The sequence below is a fragment of the Poromitra crassiceps genome (assembly GCF_964638095.1).
Source record: "Poromitra crassiceps genome assembly, chromosome: 21".
In the NCBI taxonomy this organism is placed as follows: Eukaryota; Metazoa; Chordata; class Actinopteri; order Beryciformes; family Melamphaidae; genus Poromitra; species Poromitra crassiceps.
Genome location: NC_139638.1, coordinates 14,146,917 through 14,166,373, shown reverse-complemented (window position 1 = coordinate 14,166,373; position 19,457 = coordinate 14,146,917). Strand labels below are relative to the sequence as shown.

The 19,457-nt window shown below is 46.6% G+C and overlaps 1 protein-coding gene across 1 annotated transcript in view; it reads left to right on the top strand.

Annotated features, from left to right (window-relative positions):
• The window catches only part of camsap1a (calmodulin regulated spectrin-associated protein 1a), a gene marked incomplete at both ends in the record, with an annotated part of 40,985 nt that overhangs the window by 6,235 nt on the left and 15,293 nt on the right, over positions 1-19,457 (top strand). The window contains 4 exons of the mRNA XM_083657329.1: positions 8,437-8,699; positions 13,622-13,783; positions 13,875-13,955; positions 17,679-17,711. Coding sequence (XP_083513455.1) covers positions 8,437-8,699; positions 13,622-13,783; positions 13,875-13,955; positions 17,679-17,711 — 539 coding nt within the window. The remainder of the gene's footprint in view (positions 1-8,436; positions 8,700-13,621; positions 13,784-13,874; positions 13,956-17,678; positions 17,712-19,457) is intronic.

Here is a 19,457-nt window from a genome sequence, read left to right as displayed (position 1 = left end):
TGAAGGGCAGGTTCTGTTGTGAAGGGCAGGGTGGGTTCTGTTGGGAAGGGCAGGTTCTGTTGTGAAGGGCAGGGCGGTGGTCTTCACTCCTGTGGACTTCACTCCTGTGGACTATTTTATGTGAAGCACTTTGAATTGCCTCTGTGTATGAAATGTGCTATACAAATAAACTTGACGTTGTCTTATTGGTCTGAGTCTGAGGTTCTCCCTATGAGAGGTCGGAGTCGGACGGGCCATTGACACCATTGCTGACTCTGCTTCCACCCCGTTTCATGGGCCTTTTTCACCAGCCACCATTTTGTTTCTAAAAGGCAGGAAGTAACACAGGTGCAAGCAAACATTAATGAGGGTTTCCAACCTCCAATCTATTTGGGGTTCCAGTGCGGGGCCCTCGTTAATGTGTTTGCTTGCACCTGTGTTACTCCCTGCCTTTTAGACACTTAAAAGGCTACGTTCACACAGCCATCCTTAGTGCTTGAATCTGACTTGATGCTCACATCTGGTTTTTGTGTGTGGCTGTACACAGACTTTTTAAAAGTGGCCCATATCAGACTCCAGTGTGAACAGATCACGGACATGAAGTGACCCGCATGCGCAGAAGAACAACAATAACGTCACACGCAGCGCACTGCTGTTCTACATAAACCTAGAAGAAGACAGAAGTAAACATGGCGGTAGCTGACGATGTTGTTTCATCTGTTGTTTACGGTTTAATTTCAATGCCCGCGTGTTGGTCCTCCCCCTCCCTCCTCCCGCCAGTGCAGAATAGTGACGAATGTCCCTCTGGAATGACGTAAAAGTGAAGTGAAGAACATTGAAGTGGTGGACGCTGCCAGGAAATGTTTGGATATTGAAGACATTTCAGGAGATGACTTGACGAAAACGCTGAATGAAGCATTCGCTTCGGCTTAGACGACTGGTCTGGGCCACAGTATGGATATTGGGGTGAATGGGCGCATTTTGGGTGGACACTTTGTATTGATATTGTATTTGCGCTATAGTTTTAGCAATACAGTAGGTGGCGGTAATGCACCATTTAAGGATGCCAACTTCCATAAAACTCAACAGAAGAAGAAGTCACATTGAAGCATTAAGTCAGATATGGGCCAGATGTCTGTTCACACCGAAGTCACTTTCAAAAACATCAGATTCGAAATTTCGAATGTGATGTTTTTCCACATTTGAAAGTAGCCCAGGTCGTCTTTAAAGAAGTCACTTTCAATGTGACTTGTACTGTTCACACAGTCATGAAAAAGACTGACCTGAGTCACTTAGGGGGGAAAAGATTAGATTCAAGCACTAAGGATGGCTGTGTGAACGTAGCCTTAATGTCATGTGTGTTCTGGGGCTTAACTCTGGATTAACATGACCGGGCTATAATTAGAACCTCTGTCACCCTAGGCGCTAAAAATAGCACTCCTGAGTCTTAGTGTGTGAGCAGGTAAACAGCACAGTCCTGAGTCTTTAGTGTGTGAGCAGGTAAACAGCACAGTCCTGAGTCTTATGCCTACCCCACACTACAGGATAATTTGCAAGATTATGGCCAAGATTCCCCCCACCCGATTTTCTCGGGGGTGCTCCCGATTTGAAGCGCGTCGGGCAGATAATCTTCCCAAATGATCCTGTAGTGTGTGGGGTTCAAAGATTCACAATCGGGAAGACTGCCTCTTCCCGATTGTGAATCGGGCATATCTAACATGTTAGATATTTACAACCCGACACAGGCGATTGCATCTTGAGCAGAGAGCCAGTAGTAGCTGCGTTTCCATTACAGTTTTTCGCAAAATAATCTGGTCCGCGTCCGCCCGCAGCCCCACACAGAAACAAAGAACGAGGAAATTGTCATCGAGGTGAAATACCCGTGCGTCTTTGAACGGGACGGAAAACTAAATGCTATACTGCAAAGCATGTAGCCTACAACAAGCGCTTAGGTCTCAGCTTCCCGCATCGGCGAGTGTCCGCACGGAAAAGTGAGTCAAATCAGCAGACGTGCCCCTCCACAAGACACCTGTGCAGACGGTTTTCGCCTGGCCGTGCACAGTAGGCCTACACCCCGAATGGACGCGGCTGTCCGCGCAAATATTAGTTAAACAAATCCTTTCAGTGCAAATGCATTATAAAAACAAAAAATAAAATTTGTTTAGAAAACGAAATGACACTACTACACCCGGTGCGCACACTGAATAGGCATTTTAAAAGTTAACGTCGAGCCCTGCTTCCAAGGTGAATCTTCATCATAATCTTCTAGTGTGTGGGGTTGCGTTTGAACAGACGCGATTGTGTGTGTGTCCCAAGATTGAAATGTTAAAAAATCGGCTCTCTCTGTCCTGTAGTGTGTGGGCTCTCAAGATTTTTATAATCTTCAAGGATTTGAAAATCCTGTAGTGTGGGGTAGGCATTAGTGTGTGAGCAGGTAAACAGCACAGTCCTGAGTCTTAGTGTGTGAGCAGGTAAACAGCACAGTCCTGAGTCTTTAGTGTGTGAGCAGGTAAACAGCACAGTCCTGAGTCTTTAGTGTGTGAGCAGGTAAACAGCACAGTCCTGAGTCTTTAGTGTGTGAGCAGGTAAACAGCACAGTCCTGAGTCTTTAGTGTGTGAGCAGGTAAACAGCACAGTCCTGAGTCTTTAGTGTGTGAGCAGGTAAACAGCACAGTCCTGAGTCTTAGTGTGTGAGCAGGTAAACAACACAGTCCTGAGTCTTTAGTGTGTGAGCAGGTAAACAACACAGTCCTGAGTCTTAGTGTGTGAGCAGGTAAACAGCACAGTCCTGAGTCTTAGTGTGTGAGCAGGTAAACAACACAGTCCTGAGTCTTAGTGTGTGAGCAGGTAAACAGCACAGTCCTGAGTCTTTAGTGTGTGAGCAGGTAAACAACACAGTCCTGAGTCTTAGTGTGTGAGCAGGTAAACAACACAGTCCTGAGTCTTAGTGTGTGAGCAGGTAAACAACACAGTCCTGAGTCTTAGTGTGTGAGCAGGTAAACAGCACAGGCCTGAGTCTTTAGTGTGTGAGCAGGTAAACAACACAGTCCTGAGTCTTAGTGTGTGAGCAGGTAAACAGCACAGTCCTGAGTCTTTAGTGTGTGAGCAGGTAAACAACACAGTCCTGAGTCTTAGTGTGTGAGCAGGTAAACAGCACAGTCCTGAGTCTTTAGTGTGTGAGCAGGTAAACAACACAGTCCTGAGTCTTAGTGTGTGAGCAGGTAAACAGCACAGTCCTGAGTCTTTAGTGTGTGAGCAGGTAAACAACACAGTCCTGAGTCTTAGTGTGTGAGCAGGTAAACAACACAGTCCTGAGTCTTTAGTGTGTGAGCAGGTAAACAGCACAGTCCTGAGTCTTTAGTGTGTGAGCAGGTAAACAGCACAGTCCTGAGTCTTTAGTGTGTGAGCAGGTAAACAGCACAGTCCTGAGTATTTAGTGTGTGAGCAGGTAAACAGCACAGTCCTGAGTCTTTAGTGTGTGAGCAGGTAAACAGCACAGTCCTGAGTCTTTAGTGTGTGAGCAGGTAAACAGCACAGTCCTGAGTCTTTAGTGTGTGAGCAGGTAAACAACACAGTCCTGAGTCTTTAGTGTGTGAGCAGGTAAACAGCACAGTCCTGAGTCTTTAGTGTGTGAGCAGGTAAACAGCACAGTCCTGAGTCTTTAGTGTGTGAGCAGGTAAACAACACAGTCCTGAGTCTTTAGTGTGTGAGCAGGTAAACAACACAGTCCTGAGTCTTAGTGTGTGAGCAGGTAAACAGCACAGTCCTGAGTCTTTAGTGTGTGAGCAGGTAAACAACACAGTCCTGAGTCTTAGTGTGTGAGCAGGTAAACAGCACAGTCCTGAGTCTTTAGTGTGTGAGCAGGTAAACAACACAGTCCTGAGTCTTTAGTGTGTGAGCAGGTAAACAACACAGTCCTGAGTCTTAGTGTGTGAGCAGGTAAACAGCACAGTCCTGAGTCTTTAGTGTGTGTGAGCAGGTAAACAGCACAGTCCTGAGTCTTAGTGTGTGAGCAGGTAAACAACACAGTCCTGAGTCTTTAGTGTGTGAGCAGGTAAACAGCACAGTCCTGAGTCTTTAGTGTGTGAGCAGGTAAACAACACAGTCCTGAGTCTTAGTGTGTGAGCAGGTAAACAGCACAGTCCTGAGTCTTTAGTGTGTGAGCAGGTAAACAGCACAGTCCTGAGTCTTTAGTGTGTGAGCAGGTAAACAGCACAGTCCTGAGTCTTAGTGTGTGAGCAGGTAAACAGCACAGTCCTGAGTCTTTAGTGTGTGAGCAGGTAAACAGCACAGTCCTGAGTCTTTAGTGTGTGAGCAGGTAAACAGCACAGTCCTGAGTCTTTAGTGTGTGAGCAGGTAAACAGCACAGTCCTGAGTCTTTAGTGTGTGAGCAGGTAAACAGCACAGTCCTGAGTCTTTAGTGTGTGAGCAGGTAAACAGCACAGTCCTGAGTCTTTAGTGTGTGAGCAGGTAAACAGCACAGGCCTGAGTCTTTAGTGTGTGAGCAGGTAAACAACACAGTCCTGAGTCTTAGTGTGTGAGCAGGTAAACAACACAGTCCTGAGTCTTAGTGTGTGAGCAGGTAAACAACACAGTCCTGAGTCTTTAGTGTGTGAGCAGGTAAACAACACAGTCCTGAGGGTTAGTGTGTGAGCAGGTAAACAACACAGTCCTGAGTCTTAGTGTGTGAGCAGGTAAACAGCACAGTCCTGAGTCTTAGTGTGTGAGCAGGTAAACAACACAGTCCTGAGTCTTTAGTGTGTGAGCAGGTAAACAACACAGTCCTGAGTCTTTAGTGTGTGAGCAGGTAAACAGCACAGTCCTGAGTCTTTAGTGTGTGAGCAGGTAAACAGCACAGTCCTGAGTCTTTAGTGTGTGAGCAGGTAAACAGCACAGGCCTGAGTCTTTAGTGTGTGAGCAGGTAAACAGCACAGTCCTGAGTCTTTAGTGTGTGAGCAGGTAAACAGCACAGGCCTGAGTCTTTAGTGTGTGAGCAGGTAAACAGCACAGGCCTGAGTCTTTAGTGTGTGAGCAGGTAAACAACACAGTCCTGAGTCTTAGTGTGTGAGCAGGTAAACAACACAGTCCTGAGTCTTTAGTGTGTGAGCAGGTAAACAGCACAGTCCTGAGTCTTTAGTGTGTGAGCAGGTAAACAGCTGGCTGGGAACAACACCACTAAACCCTACCAGCTCGAGCCTCTGGACCACCTATATGGCCCGTTAGGGTGGGCTGTCTGACATGCTGTTTACCCCCTGACTTATGCCCCACCCCCCTGCCCCCCCTCCACTTAGACAGTCTTATACCCCACCCCCACAGATCGTGTCTGCTACTTATGTAACAGGGTCAGATCTGGACTTGTGCCTGTACATGCTTATAAAAAGAGAGAGTGTGTGTGTGTGTGTGTGTGTGTGTGTGTGTGTGTGTGTGTGTGTGTGTGTGTGTGTGATGATGATGATGATGATGATGATGATGATGATGATGATGATGATGATGATGATGAAGCATTGGCTTGATACAGCTATGGTGTTGGAGATAATCTCCTTGTAAACTAATTGGATGACCTTGTATCTCATCTATTAGGCAAACCTAGATGAAGCAGGTGTCATGAAAGTAGCCTAAAAGCACATTCAGCAGCATCTGACTTAAAAAAAATAAAAAATAAAAGAACATTCCTGTTCTTATAATACTTCTAGGATGGATAATATTATTAATTAATACACAGGACAAGATGTTACTATCCCTTGTGCCAAAATCCGAGGAAAAACACATTTAGAAGCCCAATCCAGAATAAAACAAGCTAACAGGCTAACAAACTAATAAACAAGACACAAATCACCAGTTACCTACCCTAGCCAACAGCAGTATGAAGCATGTCATTGGGGTTTTCAAGTGGGCACCTTCCTTCACCGACGTTTCGTTAAGTTAGGCCCACGACACCTCAAGAAGGCTTAACGGTGTAATCCAGCGTCCTGGAAACACCCCCCTCCATGCTACCACCGCACAACTGCATATTACCTCACTATCTAAGCCTAGCTATCCAGGTCGGTTCGGTATGACATTCCTGACTACACCACCACTGTCAATGATTCAGCCCTGTTGATGCGGACCGTTAATCATGACCAACAACAAACAATCCCTAACTACACCACCACCGTCAATGATTCAGCCTTGTTGATGCGGACCGTTAATCATGACCAACAACAAACAATCAATCTGACCTTAGCGAGCTCCCCAGCTAGCATGTTTCCTCCTTATCCACAGCCATTCACTTGCTCGTTCTGCTGCCTGAGACATGTTGCTAACCGCAAGTTTCAGGCTCCGTCCCCGAATGCCCAACTCAGTTAGTAAGGCAATAACGGACTTTGCCACAAAACCACGGCAGCCCACCTCTACAGGCCGCACTCGAGCCCTCCAACCTCGCTGCTCTGCCTCTGCTGCCATTTCAGCATACCTAGCTTTCTTGCGCTCATAAGCCTCCTCAACTCGATCTTCCCACGGGACTGTGAGTTCGATAAAATAAACTCTCTTCTCTACCTCAGACCACAGTAACAAGTCCGGACGTAGCCGGGTGCTAACTATATATGCTGGGATGACTAGCTGTTCATTCAAGTCAACCCTCATTTCCCAGGCTCCACCTACACTTAGCTGCCCTAACTTGTGCCTGACCTTAATTGGTCTAATCTTTTCTCCCTCACGTACAAATTTGATCTGTCTAGTCTCTTTGCTAGCAACTAGAGAATTTACTTCTAGCCGCTTTTCCTCAACTGCAGCTGCCAAACATTTCAACACCTGGTTGTGACGCCAGGTGTATCGCCCCTGGGAGAGACTGACCTTACACCCTGACAGTATATGCCTCAGTGTACATACACTAGAACACAACGGGCAGGCACCATCCTCGCCCAACCACTGATTTAAGTTCTGGGGAGATGGCAGCACATCATAAGTAGCCCCTAGAATAAATCTAATTCTGCTGGCCTCCATGCTACACAACTCTCTCCACTTCAACTTTCTCTTCTCTACACTCTCCCAGTTCACCCACTGTCCTTGCTTTGCCTGCGACACTGCCTTAGTACATCTTACTGCCTCCTCTTGCCTATGTACTTCTTCAACTACCATCTTCCTCTTTTATATTACTGATGCCTTGTTCCACACAGGTTTCCCTATGCACAACCCTAAGCCTCCACGCCCATGCTGCACCTGACCTATGATATCCCTGTGTCTAAGAGCTGACTGTGCTTGCTGTACTGCCTCCTTTGGGTTCCACTTCCTCCCTGTTTTAACTGTGGGCGCTACACTCCTAACCACTGGATCCTTTGACTGAGTCAGAGTCATTTCCAGTCTAACCTTAGCACACTTGAACTCCTCTGTCAGGCTAGATAATGGCAATTCCAATATGCCTTTCCCATATAAGGCTACACTGCTTAGGCAGCGTGGGACTCCGAGCCATTTTCTAATGAATGAGTTAATCATCCTTTCTAGCTTTTCTACCTTTGAAAGGGGAACCTCATACACTGTCAGTGGCCACATCAACCGAGGCAACAATCCAAACTGCAAACACCACAACTTTAACTTTCCTGGGAGCCCTGACTTGTCTATACTTGAAATACCTTGAATCATTTCCTGCCTCACCTCCTCAAACTGTCCCTTATCACTAAGACTTGCATCATACCATCTTCCCAAACTAGGATGGATAATAGAAATACTAGTACCCCAGACTTTACCCAGACTGGACTGTTACCTAGAAAGCACAGCCCTGTAGCCCTATTTAAAATAAAAGAAACTGGATAAATGTGGGTGTGTCTTTCTATTCACCTTATGTTTGAAGCGGGGGTGGGCCAAATTCTTCCGGGTCGTGTTAACACTTCCGGCGGTCATGGCGCCAAATATGAAAGAACGTCATGGAGAAGAGTTGTTTTTGTAGCGGACAGTGCAGGGGGTAAAATAAAGAACGTAGCCTACTACTTTGAGCTCGGTACACAGCAAGAAGCAAGCGGAGTATCCACTGTTAGCCAGGTCAGATAACGTTATCGTCGACAATGACGAGCACTTTCCTGTCAAACATACCTGGACTCCAACAAAGAAAGCTTCAGATAGTTTTCTCTCCTCCGAGTTGCGCTCGAGCCACTTACGTCTTATAAGACCCGCAGACGTTAACTAATTCCCTGGAATGCGAGACTTAAGGAGCCAGTTACATGGCGTTGCATTCTTAGACATTGCCGTTTGCTTTTATTTGGTATGTTACATACAATTGGCTAAATTATTAGTTAATTCAGAGTTAGATGGTATTGGAGCAGCCAGCCATTTTCTTTTTCTTTTTTTTTTGCCGGAAGTCGTCACACGACCACACAACCGGGTCAAATGGGCGTGGCTACATAAGGTGAATACATGAGTCAAAATCCACACATGAGCCTCCTTTCTCCAGAGCACATCCCTGACACATGAGCCTCCTTTCTCCAGAGCACATCCCTGAGGACCTGCGGGACCCCTTCTACACCGACCAGTATGAGCAGGAGCACATCAAGCCGCCCATCATCCGCCTGCTGCTGTCTGGGGAGCTGTACTGCCGGGTGTGCGGCCTGATCCTGCAGGCGGAGCAGGCTGCCTCGCTCCACAGCCACCAGGCGGTCATCCAGGCCCTGTCCAGAAAGGGCATCTACGTCCTGGAGAGCGACCGCACACCTGTCTCTGACCAGGACCTCTGCTCTGCTCCCATCAAGATGGTGCGTATCAAGGCTAGGGTTGCACCATATTTTATTGATTGATTGATTGATTGATTGATTGATTGGTTGATTGATTGATTCATATCGTGCAAGCAAAACAGTAACGAGGGCCCCGGCACTGGATCACCAAATGGATTTTAAGTTAGAAACCCTCATTAATGTTTTGCTTGCACCTGTGTTACTTCCCGCCTCTCAGACACAAAATGGGTGAATTGGGTGGGAACTGGGAAGTGAAAAGGGCTAATTGTGCCGTTTCTGGAACATTCTCCAGGGAGGCATTGGGCTGTGTTTGTCTCTCTAGTAGTGGGCACAGTGTGGATGGAGAGGGCTGGATGATGATTGGGTTAGGCCCTAACCCAATCATCATTAGGGTCGTTAGTCACCCATCGTTAGGGTACAGTATGTGTTTTCTTTGATTGTATGTTTCTTTCTTTGATTCTACTGATGCTCTACACAGCAGCACTGTCAGGGTTGTTTTTCCTCTGTCAGCAGTAGGTTGGGAAGTAGCAGGGGGACCATCTGTTCAAACCCTGCCCACCCTGTCCCACAGCCAATGATCACCCTATCACCCTATGATATCAGCCAATGATCATAGCTCACCCTATGATATCAGCCAATGATCATAGCTCACCCTATGATATCAGCCAATGATCATAGCTCACCCTATGATATCAGCCAATGATCATAGCTCACCCTATGATATCAGTGAATTGATCATAGCTAATGTGACCCTGCAAAATAGAGCATGTTTGGCCAGTGTGTATTAAAGGTGATACAGTTGTGAAGCTTATGTATGTCAGGATTCATGTGTGATAATGTGGTGTGCTGCGTAACAATGTCACTGCTCAGAGGACAGTGTGACTGCTCAGAGGACAGTGTCACTGCTCAAAGGACAGCAGTGTGACTGCTCAGAGGACAGTGTCACTGCTCAGAGGACAGCAGTGTCACTGCTCAGAGGACAGCAGTGTCACTGCTCAGAGGACAGTGTGACTGCTCAGAGGACAGCAGTGTCACTGCTCAGAGGACAGTGTCACGGCTCAGAGGACAGCAGTGTCACTGCTCAGAGGACAGTGTCACTGCTCAGAGGACAGCAGTGTCACTGCTCAGAGGACAGCAGTGTCACTGCTCAGAGGACAGTGTCACTGCTCAGAGGACAGTGTCACTGCTCAGAGGACAGTGTGACTGCTCAGAGGACAGTGTCACTGCTCAGAGGACAGTGTCACTGCTCAGAGGACAGCAGTGTCACTGCTCAGAGGACAGTGTCACTGCTCAGAGGACAGCAGTGTCACTGCTCAGAGGACAGTGTGACTGCTCAGAGGACAGTGTCACTGCTCAGAGGACAGTGTCACTGCTCAGAGGACAGTGTGACTGCTCAGAGGACAGTGTGACTGCTCAGAGGACAGTGTCACTGCTCAGAGGACAGTGTCACTGCTCAGAGGACAGCAGTGTCACTGCTCAGAGGACAGTGTCACTGCTCAGAGGACAGCAGTGTCACTGCTCAGAGGACAGTGTGACTGCTCAGAGGACAGTGTCACTGCTCAGAGGACAGTGTCACTGCTCAGAGGACAGTGTCACTGCTCAGAGGACAGCAGTGTCACTGCTCAGAGGACAGCCTCGAATGCAAACTGAACAAACAACATTATTATTTAGTTAAATTGGGGGCACATTTTGAAAAGCAGGGTGGCAGGGACAGAGTAGGGTGGGCTGCCCCTGCCATCCTGTGGCCACAGCTTGTTTCTATACATCTTACCTGGTGAACTGTGTAGCTCGTGGTGCATCCTTTGCAGCAGTTTAGCATAACAGGTGCTAACCTGGTGAACTGTGTAGCTCGTGGTGCATCCTTTGCAGCAGTTTAGCATAACAGGTGCTAACCTGGTGAACTGTGTAGCTCGTGGTGCATCCTTTGCAGCAGTTTAGCATAACAGGTGCTAACCTGGTGAACTGTGTAGCTCGTGGTGCATCCTTTGCAGCAGTTTAGCATAACAGGTGCTAACCTGGTGAACTGTGTAGCTTGTGGTGCATCCTTTGCAGCAGTTTAGCATAACAGGTGCTAACCTGGTGAACTGTGTAGCTAGTGGTGCATCCTTTGCAGCAGTTTAGCATAACAGGTGCTAACCTGGTGAATTGTGTAGCTCGTGGTGCATCCTTTGCAGCAGTTTAGCATAACAGGTGCTAACCTGGTGAATTGTGTAGCTCGTGGTGCATCCTTTGCAGCAGTTTAGCATAACAGGTGCTAACCTGGTGAACTGTGTAGCTCGTGGTGCATCCTTTGCAGCAGTTTAGCATAACAGGTGCTACCCTGGTGAACTGTGTAGCTAGTGGTGCATCCTTTGCAGCAGTTTAGCATAACAGGTGCTAACCTGGTGAACTGTGTAGCTACACCTGCCACCTGCTAATAGAATAAATAGTGCATCACTCAACAGAAGACGTTCTGTGTATCTCAAATATTCATCATGCAAAATGAATGAAGGGGGCGGGGCTGGCATTTTGCCTTTAACATGAACCAGCAGCCTTAGAGTCAACTCGTTACACTCCATGTCCATCTTCAGCAGCAACATATTGTGTAGTGGGCAGATTGGAAGGTCTGGACCAGGCAGGCCTAGAGGCTATTCTCTGTATTCCAGGTGTGGACCAGTCAGGCCTAGAGGCTATTCTCTGTATTCCAGGTGTGGACCAGTCAGGCCTAGAGGCTATTCTCTGTATTCCAGGTGTGGACCAGTCAGGCCTAGAGGCTATTATCTGTATTCCAGGTCTGGACCAGTCAGGCCTAGAGGCTATTCTCTCTATTCCAGGTGTGGACCAGTCAGGCCTAGAGGCTATTCTCTGTATTCCAGGTGTGGACCAGTCAGGCCTAGAGGCTGTTCTCTGTATTCCAGGTGTGGACCAGTCAGGCCTAGAGGCTATTATCTGTATTCCAGGTCTGGACCAGTCAGGCCTAGAGGCTATTCTCTGTATTCCAGGTGTGGACCAGTCAGGCCTAGAGGCTATTCTCTGTATTCCAGGTCTGGACCAGTCAGGCCTAGAGGCTATTCTCTGTATTCCAGGTCTGGACCAGTCAGGCCTAGAGGCTATTCTCTGTATTCCAGGTGTGGACCAGTCAGGCCTAGAGGCTATTATCTGTATTCCAGGTGTGGACCAGTCAGGCCTAGAGGCTATTATCTGTATTCCAGGTCTGGACCAGTCAGGCCTAGAGGCTATTCTCTGTATTCCAGGTGTGGACCAGTCAGGCCTAGAGGCTATTCTCTGTATTCCAGGTGTGGACCAGTCAGGCCTAGAGGCTGTTCTCTGTATTCCAGGTGTGGACCAGTCAGGCCTAGAGGCTATTCTCTGTATTCCAGGTGTGGACCAGTCAGGCCTAGAGGCTATTATCTGTATTCCAGGTGTGGACCAGTCAGGCCTAGAGGCTGTTCTCTGTATTCCAGGTGTGGACCAGTCAGGCCTAGAGGCTGTTCTCTGTATTCCAGGTGTGGACCAGGCAGGCCTAGAGGCTGTTCTCTGTATTCCAGGTGTGGACCAGTCAGGCCTAGAGGCTATTCTCTGTATTCCAGGTGTGGACCAGTCAGGCCTAGAGGCTATTCTCTGTATTCCAGGTGTGGACCAGTCAGGCCTAGAGGCTATTCTCTGTATTCCAGGTGTGGACCAGTCAGGCCTAGAGGCTATTATCTGTATTCCAGGTGTGGACCAGTCAGGCCTAGAGGCTATTCTCTGTATTCCAGGTGTGGACCAGTCAGGCCTAGAGGCTATTATCTGTATTCCAGGTGTGGACCAGTCAGGCCTAGAGGCTATTCTCTGTATTCCAGGTGTGGACCAGTCAGGCCTAGAGGCTATTCTCTGTATTCCAGGTGTGGACCAGTCAGGCCTAGAGGCTATTCTCTGTATTCCAGGTGTGGACCAGTCAGGCCTAGAGGCTATTATCTGTATTCCAGGTGTGGACCAGTCAGGCCTAGAGGCTATTATCTGTATTCCAGGTGTGGACCAGTCAGGCCTAGAGGCTATTCTCTGTATTCCAGGTGTGGACCAGTCAGGCCTAGAGGCTATTCTCTGTATTCCAGGTGTGGACCAGTCAGGCCTAGAGGCTATTCTCTGTATTCCAGGTGTGGACCAGTCAGGCCTAGAGGCTATTCTCTGTATTCCAGGTGTGGACCAGTCAGGCCTAGAGGCTATTATCTGTATTCCAGGTGTGGACCAGTCAGGCCTAGAGGCTATTATCTGTATTCCAGGTGTAGACCAGGCAGGCCTAGAGGCTATTCTCTGTATTCCAGGTCTGGACCAGTCAGGCCTAGAGGCTATTCTCTGTATTCCAGGTGTGGACCAGTCAGGCCTAGAGGCTATTATCTGTATTCCAGGTCTGGACCAGTCAGGCCTAGAGGCTATTCTCTGTATTCCAGGTGTGGACCAGGCAGGCCTAGAGGCTATTCTCTGTATTCCAGGTGTGGACCAGGCAGGCCTAGAGGCTATTCTCTGTATTCCAGGTCTGGACCAGTCAGGCCTAGAGGCTATTCTCTGTATTCCAGGTGTGGACCAGTCAGGCCTAGAGGCTATTATCTGTATTCCAGGTGTGGACCAGTCAGGCCTAGAGGCTATTCTCTGTATTTCATGTCTGGACCAGTCAGGCCTAGAGGCTATTCTCTGTATTCCAGGTGTGGACCAGGCAGGCCTAGAGGCTATTCTCTGTATTCCAGGTGTGGACCAGTCAGGCCTAGAGGCTATTCTCTGTATTCCAGGTGTGGACCAGGCAGGCCTAGAGGCTATTCTCTGTATTCCAGGTGTGGACCAGTCAGGCCTAGAGGCTATTCTCTGTATTCCAGGTGTGGACCAGTCAGGCCTAGAGGCTGTTCTCTGTACTGACCTCAATGAGTCTTCTGGCTCAAATCTGATAATATTCTGTTCTCTTTGTCTCTGCATCTTCTGTGTTGTTCCAGAGCTCCCACATCCCCCTGATTGATGCCCTGATGATGGCCTACACAGTGGAGATGATCAGCATAGAGAGGGTAGTGGCCAGTGTCAAGCGCTTCTCCAACTTCAGTGCCTCCAAGGAGCTGCCCTTTGACCTGGAAGATGCAGTGGTCTTCTGGATCAACAAGGTGAGGAGCGCCTGTGTTTTTTCATTTGTTTGTTTGTATGTATTTGCACATTCTTTCATCTATGCTCACTTGTGGTTATGGCGACATGCAGGTGAACATGAAGATGAGGGAGATCACAGATAAAGAGCTGAAAATGAAGCAACATCTGCTGGATTCACCCAGTCACCAGAAGGTAACACCTACCGTATCTCTCTCTGTATCTCTCTCTGTGTTTATGCCCTCCTCCATCTTGTGCTCTCTCTTTCGTGCTCTCCCCCGCCCTCTCTCTCTCTCTAAAAAACAATCCTTTCTTTCTGCATGATGATGATGGATGCATGATGATAACAGCACGTCATCGTTATTATCGGCCAATAAAGTCTTTAATTAAGCAATATCACGTGAAAGGGAGTGCTGTTGTCCTGCTGTGATTCAGTCATAGTGCCAAACATAATCACAGCCGTGACGATATACGACAACAACAACACGACCTCCAGTGTCATATTGCTTTTATACAACAGTTGTAAAGGCTATTCATCAAGTAATAGTATTTTGTAAAAGGAATTTGAGTCAGTAGATGATTTTGGTATGTTATTTGTCTCATATTTTGCCTGATGAAGACCCCTGTGAGGGTCGAAAGCTTGCTGTAGCTGTTTAAATTAAATATATTGGAGCTGCTCCAGTGTGCGGGTATTTTTCTATTTTTTCCATGTTATTTGTCTCCGCCATCAAAAACAGTTCCCTCAGATTGCACTAACGCTACCAAGTACCAAACGTACAGTATCTACAGAGTATCGCTCTCGCTACTGCAGTGCGCACATTAGAACAGCTGTGAAGTCCCCTGATGTTCTACTAAATATCAGCACGGATGGAATCCTCTTGTCTGCTCGACCCAAACTAACCGTTGTATTCACCTTATGTTCAGACGCGGGGGTGGGCCAAATTCTTCCGGGTCGTGTTAACACTTCCGGAGGTCACGGCGCCAAATACGAAAGAATGTCAGAAGAAGAGAGTTGTTTTTCTAGCGGACAGTGCAGGGGGTAAAACAAAGTACGTAGCCTACGACTTTGAGCTCAGTACACAGCAAGTGAGCGAGTATCCACTGTTAGCCAGGTCAGATAACGTTATCGTCGACAATGACGAACACTTAGTTTCTTGTAAAACATACCTGGACTCCAACAAAGAAAGCTTCAGATGGTTTTCTCTCCTCCGAGCGCTCAAGCCATTTACGTCTTATTAACGTAATTCCCTGGAATGCGAGACTTAACAAGCCAGTTACATGGCATTGTATTCTTAGACATTGCTTTTATTTGGTATGTTACATACAATTTGCTAAATTATTAGTTCATTCAGAGTTAGATGATATTGGAGCAGCCAGCCATTTTATTTTTATTTATTTTTGCCGGAAGTCGTCACACGACCACACAACTGGGGAAAAAATGGGCGTGGCTACATAAGGTGAATAAAATGAGATCTCGACATCGGCCCAAAACGTAACATTTCTGCCGATACGACAGGCCGATAAAATGATGCTTTCATTATGACCAAATGGTTGATGTTCGATGACTCTTACAGTTTTGTTTGAAAGAAAATGTTACATACCAGACAGTAAATACAAATGTGTCATGTTTTACATAACCTAAGTTTATTTTTATTTTGCCTATGCCGTGAATGTGTACATTTTGAAAAGAATTGTATTTATGTCTGCATCTGCCAGTAGACCATTATGATAAGAGTAGACATAATAATGTGTTAATTCCACTAGAGGAGAGACTAATTACAGTAGGAGGGGAACAAAATGCATGTATATTGGTATAGAGACACTGCATGAAATAGGCCACGCCCATCACGGGGGAAATCGGTCCGTTCACTCCCATTCACCAGCGTCATTTTCCTTGAATTAAACATAGTTAAAAGCTGTTGTGTGGTGGGGCTGCGCACACAACAAATGTAAAAAATCGCCAATTAAAGTTTTGTTTTACTCCCGAGCAAAACAAGGAAGCCATTGAGAATTGGCGAGAAGAAAATGTGGATTTAGCTGTCAAGGAAGTAAGTTGGAGTGTTCATCTTCCGTATATACAATCTTTTTATGCAACACGCAACCATGCACGTGACATAGGAGCAGGGGTGAAAGTGGATTGAAATTCTTGCCGGTACTACTACTCCAACCTTCATCTCGTCATTGTTCTCCTCCCGCCCAGCTTCATGCGTCCCTGAACACGCATATTTTTGACATCATGTAGCTAGTCTATAGCAAATTATTTATTTAATTATTTATTGTGCAAGTTAGTAGCCTACTTAATTAACCTGTATACAGTGTGGCACAATTGTGCTTTAAGTAAAACAGTTGTCTAATGGTAAAGTAAAGGCGAAAACTAATTATGCAAAGGACAAATATGAAAATGAATAAGCAAGAATATGAAAATGGATTAAAAAATGCACATTTTAAATTGCATTTGGCAAATCAGCATTAAGTTTTATCAAACAGCTCATTTAAAAGCATTTTTTTTCTAGAAGCTGTCTGGAAGGTGAATATGTAGCCTACAGTAACCTAAGTAAATTACTGAGAATTAGCCTACTGTTTGGATTTATAAAGCTTTTCCTAATGCAGAAGAAATCCATGCAGTCAGCAGAGAAATCATTATCCAAAGCAAAAGATTCCCACCAGGAATCAAAGAACAGACACCGAATTGGGCAGACAAGACAATCAAATGCCATCTTGAAAACATTCCTGAATGAAGGACTTTTACGCATCGGAGGCGCCATGAAACCACGCGTAAAAGCTCTCTCTCTCTCTCTCTCTCTCTCTCTCTCTCTCTCTCTCTCTCTCTCTCTCTCTCTCTCTCTCTCTCTCTCTCTCTCTCTCTCATGTCGGTGGAGGCATGTAAAAGCAACTGCCAATTGACCAATAATTACGCCGACGCGCCTTTGCCCTACGCTAAAATGTTGAAAACTGAAGTGTCAGTATCTCCATAATTACAAAGATCATGAACATTGCTGAAAACTAACATGGTTACATGGTTTCATGAAGGCAGTGAGGCACACAAATTAAGGGTAAGTCCGCTTTAGGTTTGCACTGCACGCTGCACAGTCAATTAACAACATGTGCTCCCTATGCGCTGCTGCATGCAATGTCCATGGATCTGACATCATGCTGGGAACGGGACAGGCTTTTGTAGAATTTAGAAGCAATTTAGAAGAAACGTATAATTGTTGTTTATGTTGACATAACGTCAGCAGTGGAACTAACACTAGTGCAATCCTGGGGGAACCGTTTTTGTTGGCGGAGGCAAGCGAGACTAGGATTTTGATTGACAGGCAGCTGCATGTCTTCCCCCAACGGCGTTCAGGCACAGAAATTATTAACGGAACTCCGCACCGGACGGTTCCGGCCCACTTTCACCAGTGCATAGGAGAACGCCAGGATTGGAGGGGGGTTACCGTTTTTCCCCGTCTTGGGCGTGGTTTCTGAATGATGACGCGTTACGCAGTGTCTCTATCGGTATCATGCAACCCTATTTTAAATGCGACATCGTTTTCACAATACTGTTCTATTAGTTCTTTGGGCTTTGCACTCTTCCCTCACTATTCGGGCAGAGTGTTGCATGAGCATGTATTAGATTGTCCGGTGAAACAATGTCACGGCTTAAAGTCAAATTATACTGATTACTCTCCATTAGAATATGCATGCAAGCCTGTTATCTTTTCCTGCACTAACCTCTTTTGTAAATCTAAAAAATTCTTGATTTGTTTGCCTAGCCCTTTCCAACTGTCTTTGAGATCAGATCTGTCTCCATGGTAACAGATGCTGAGGGGACAATCTGATTCCCTGTCACTGTATCTGATCTTTGACCTGTCTGCTGCTCTTCCTGTTTGTGTCTCCCCCAAAACTCCTTCCCTCCTGCCTCTTGGATACTAGTCTCCCTCCAAATGGTACTGGAAGCTGGTACCTGTAAGTGCAACAGCTAGCCTCTCCAACCTCCTTTGTTTGTGTGTGTGTGTGTGTGTGTGTGTGTGTGTGTGTGTGTGTGTGTGTGTGTGTGTGTGTGTGTGACGCGCATGTGTGTGTGTACGTCTCGCGCATGTAGCACAATGGGGTAGCACAATGGTTTTTAATTATTAAGTTATTAAAGGAACACTCCGCCCATTGTCAACCAGCTTTGTATCATTAGAACATCAGTAGTATATCAGAAAACTGTAAATGGTTTTGAAGTCTGTCATTTAATTTGACAGTTATTGAGTGTTAAAAGTGTGTACCAGTGACATCATTGGTCCACACTAACTCAAATTAATAACTCATTAACTCAAATCAACTCTCAATAACTGTCAAACTAGATGAATGACTTCAAAACCGTTTACAGTTTGAGAGTTGATTTGAGTTAATGAGTTATTAATTTGAGTTAGTGTGGACCAATGATGTCACTGGTACACACTTTTAACACTCAATACCTGTCAAATTAAATGACAGACTTCAAAACCGTTTACAGTTTTCTGATATACTACTGATGTTATAATGATACAAAGCTGGTTGAAAATGGGCAGAGTGTTCCTTTAAGTACTTTATATACTGCATCCCCTTCCAGTGCCCCCCCCACCATCTCCTTCCAGTGCCCCCCCACCATCTCCTTCCAGTGCCCCCCCCCCACCATCTCCTTCCAGTGCTGTCTTTTTGTTGTGCGTTTACCCCATGGATGTATTAACAGAGCTGGATAGGGGACGAGCCACGCCCACCCATGCATTCGGACGGAGGCTGCTCACTGGCGCATGAAGTCATCATGGGGGGGGGGGTTTCTTCCTGGTTTTACTTCCTGACCATGCGGCCTCAGGCGAAGTGTGCATATGTGCCATGACGTCTCCCACCCCTCCCACCCATGGATGTATTAAAAGAAGGAAATACACCCGTATACGGCTCTTAGTGGCTTCTGAAGAAAAGATTACCCCATAAAAAATTATTTGATAATTTAAAAAGTCGTTTTATACTTTGAGTGACACCCGGAAAAAATTCCCCTGGGTTTAACCGCTGTCGGGGTCCCCATGCAAGTGGATGGGAATTTTCCTTTCTGGTCTGCATGGCGTCACGTGACTTGCAATACAGAGCTTCGCCACAATGTTCAAATGGCTTCACAGCCTGGCGCTATTCCAGCCATCAGATGCTTTGTGGCTGCCTTGTTTTTCTAACTCATTCATTGTCTCCATAAAGCTTCCAGTGTGGAGCCCAGTGTCTGCATGGCTCCAGTCCATTATAAAGCTTCCAGTCATCTGTCCTCCTGCCGTGTCTTCATCCTTCACTCCAGTCCATTATAAAGCTTCCAGTCATCTGTCCTCCTGCCGTGTCTTACTTCATCCTTCACTCCCTCCCAATCATGACTGTCTTTCTCCCCCCACCAGCCTGATATAATGCATGCTCTGGCCCATTGCTTATTGGAGCCTGTGGAGTTCTCTCGCGTGGTAATGTACACTCCATAAACCCTTATCTTAACTCATCCCGTCCCTTAAGTGTTTCTCCCTTTTGTCTGTCATTCACCACTTTCACTCCCAGCTCCCAAACATACTGTACCTCCTCAGTCTTAGAAACTCTGTCCCTGAAAAGTGATGGCATTAAGATCTATTTAGTGTACCTCCTAGCTCAGACAGTGTCACTCAGTGTCTGATTTACTGCTGTTCAGGTCAGGAATATGTGTTGGTGTATTCTGTTACA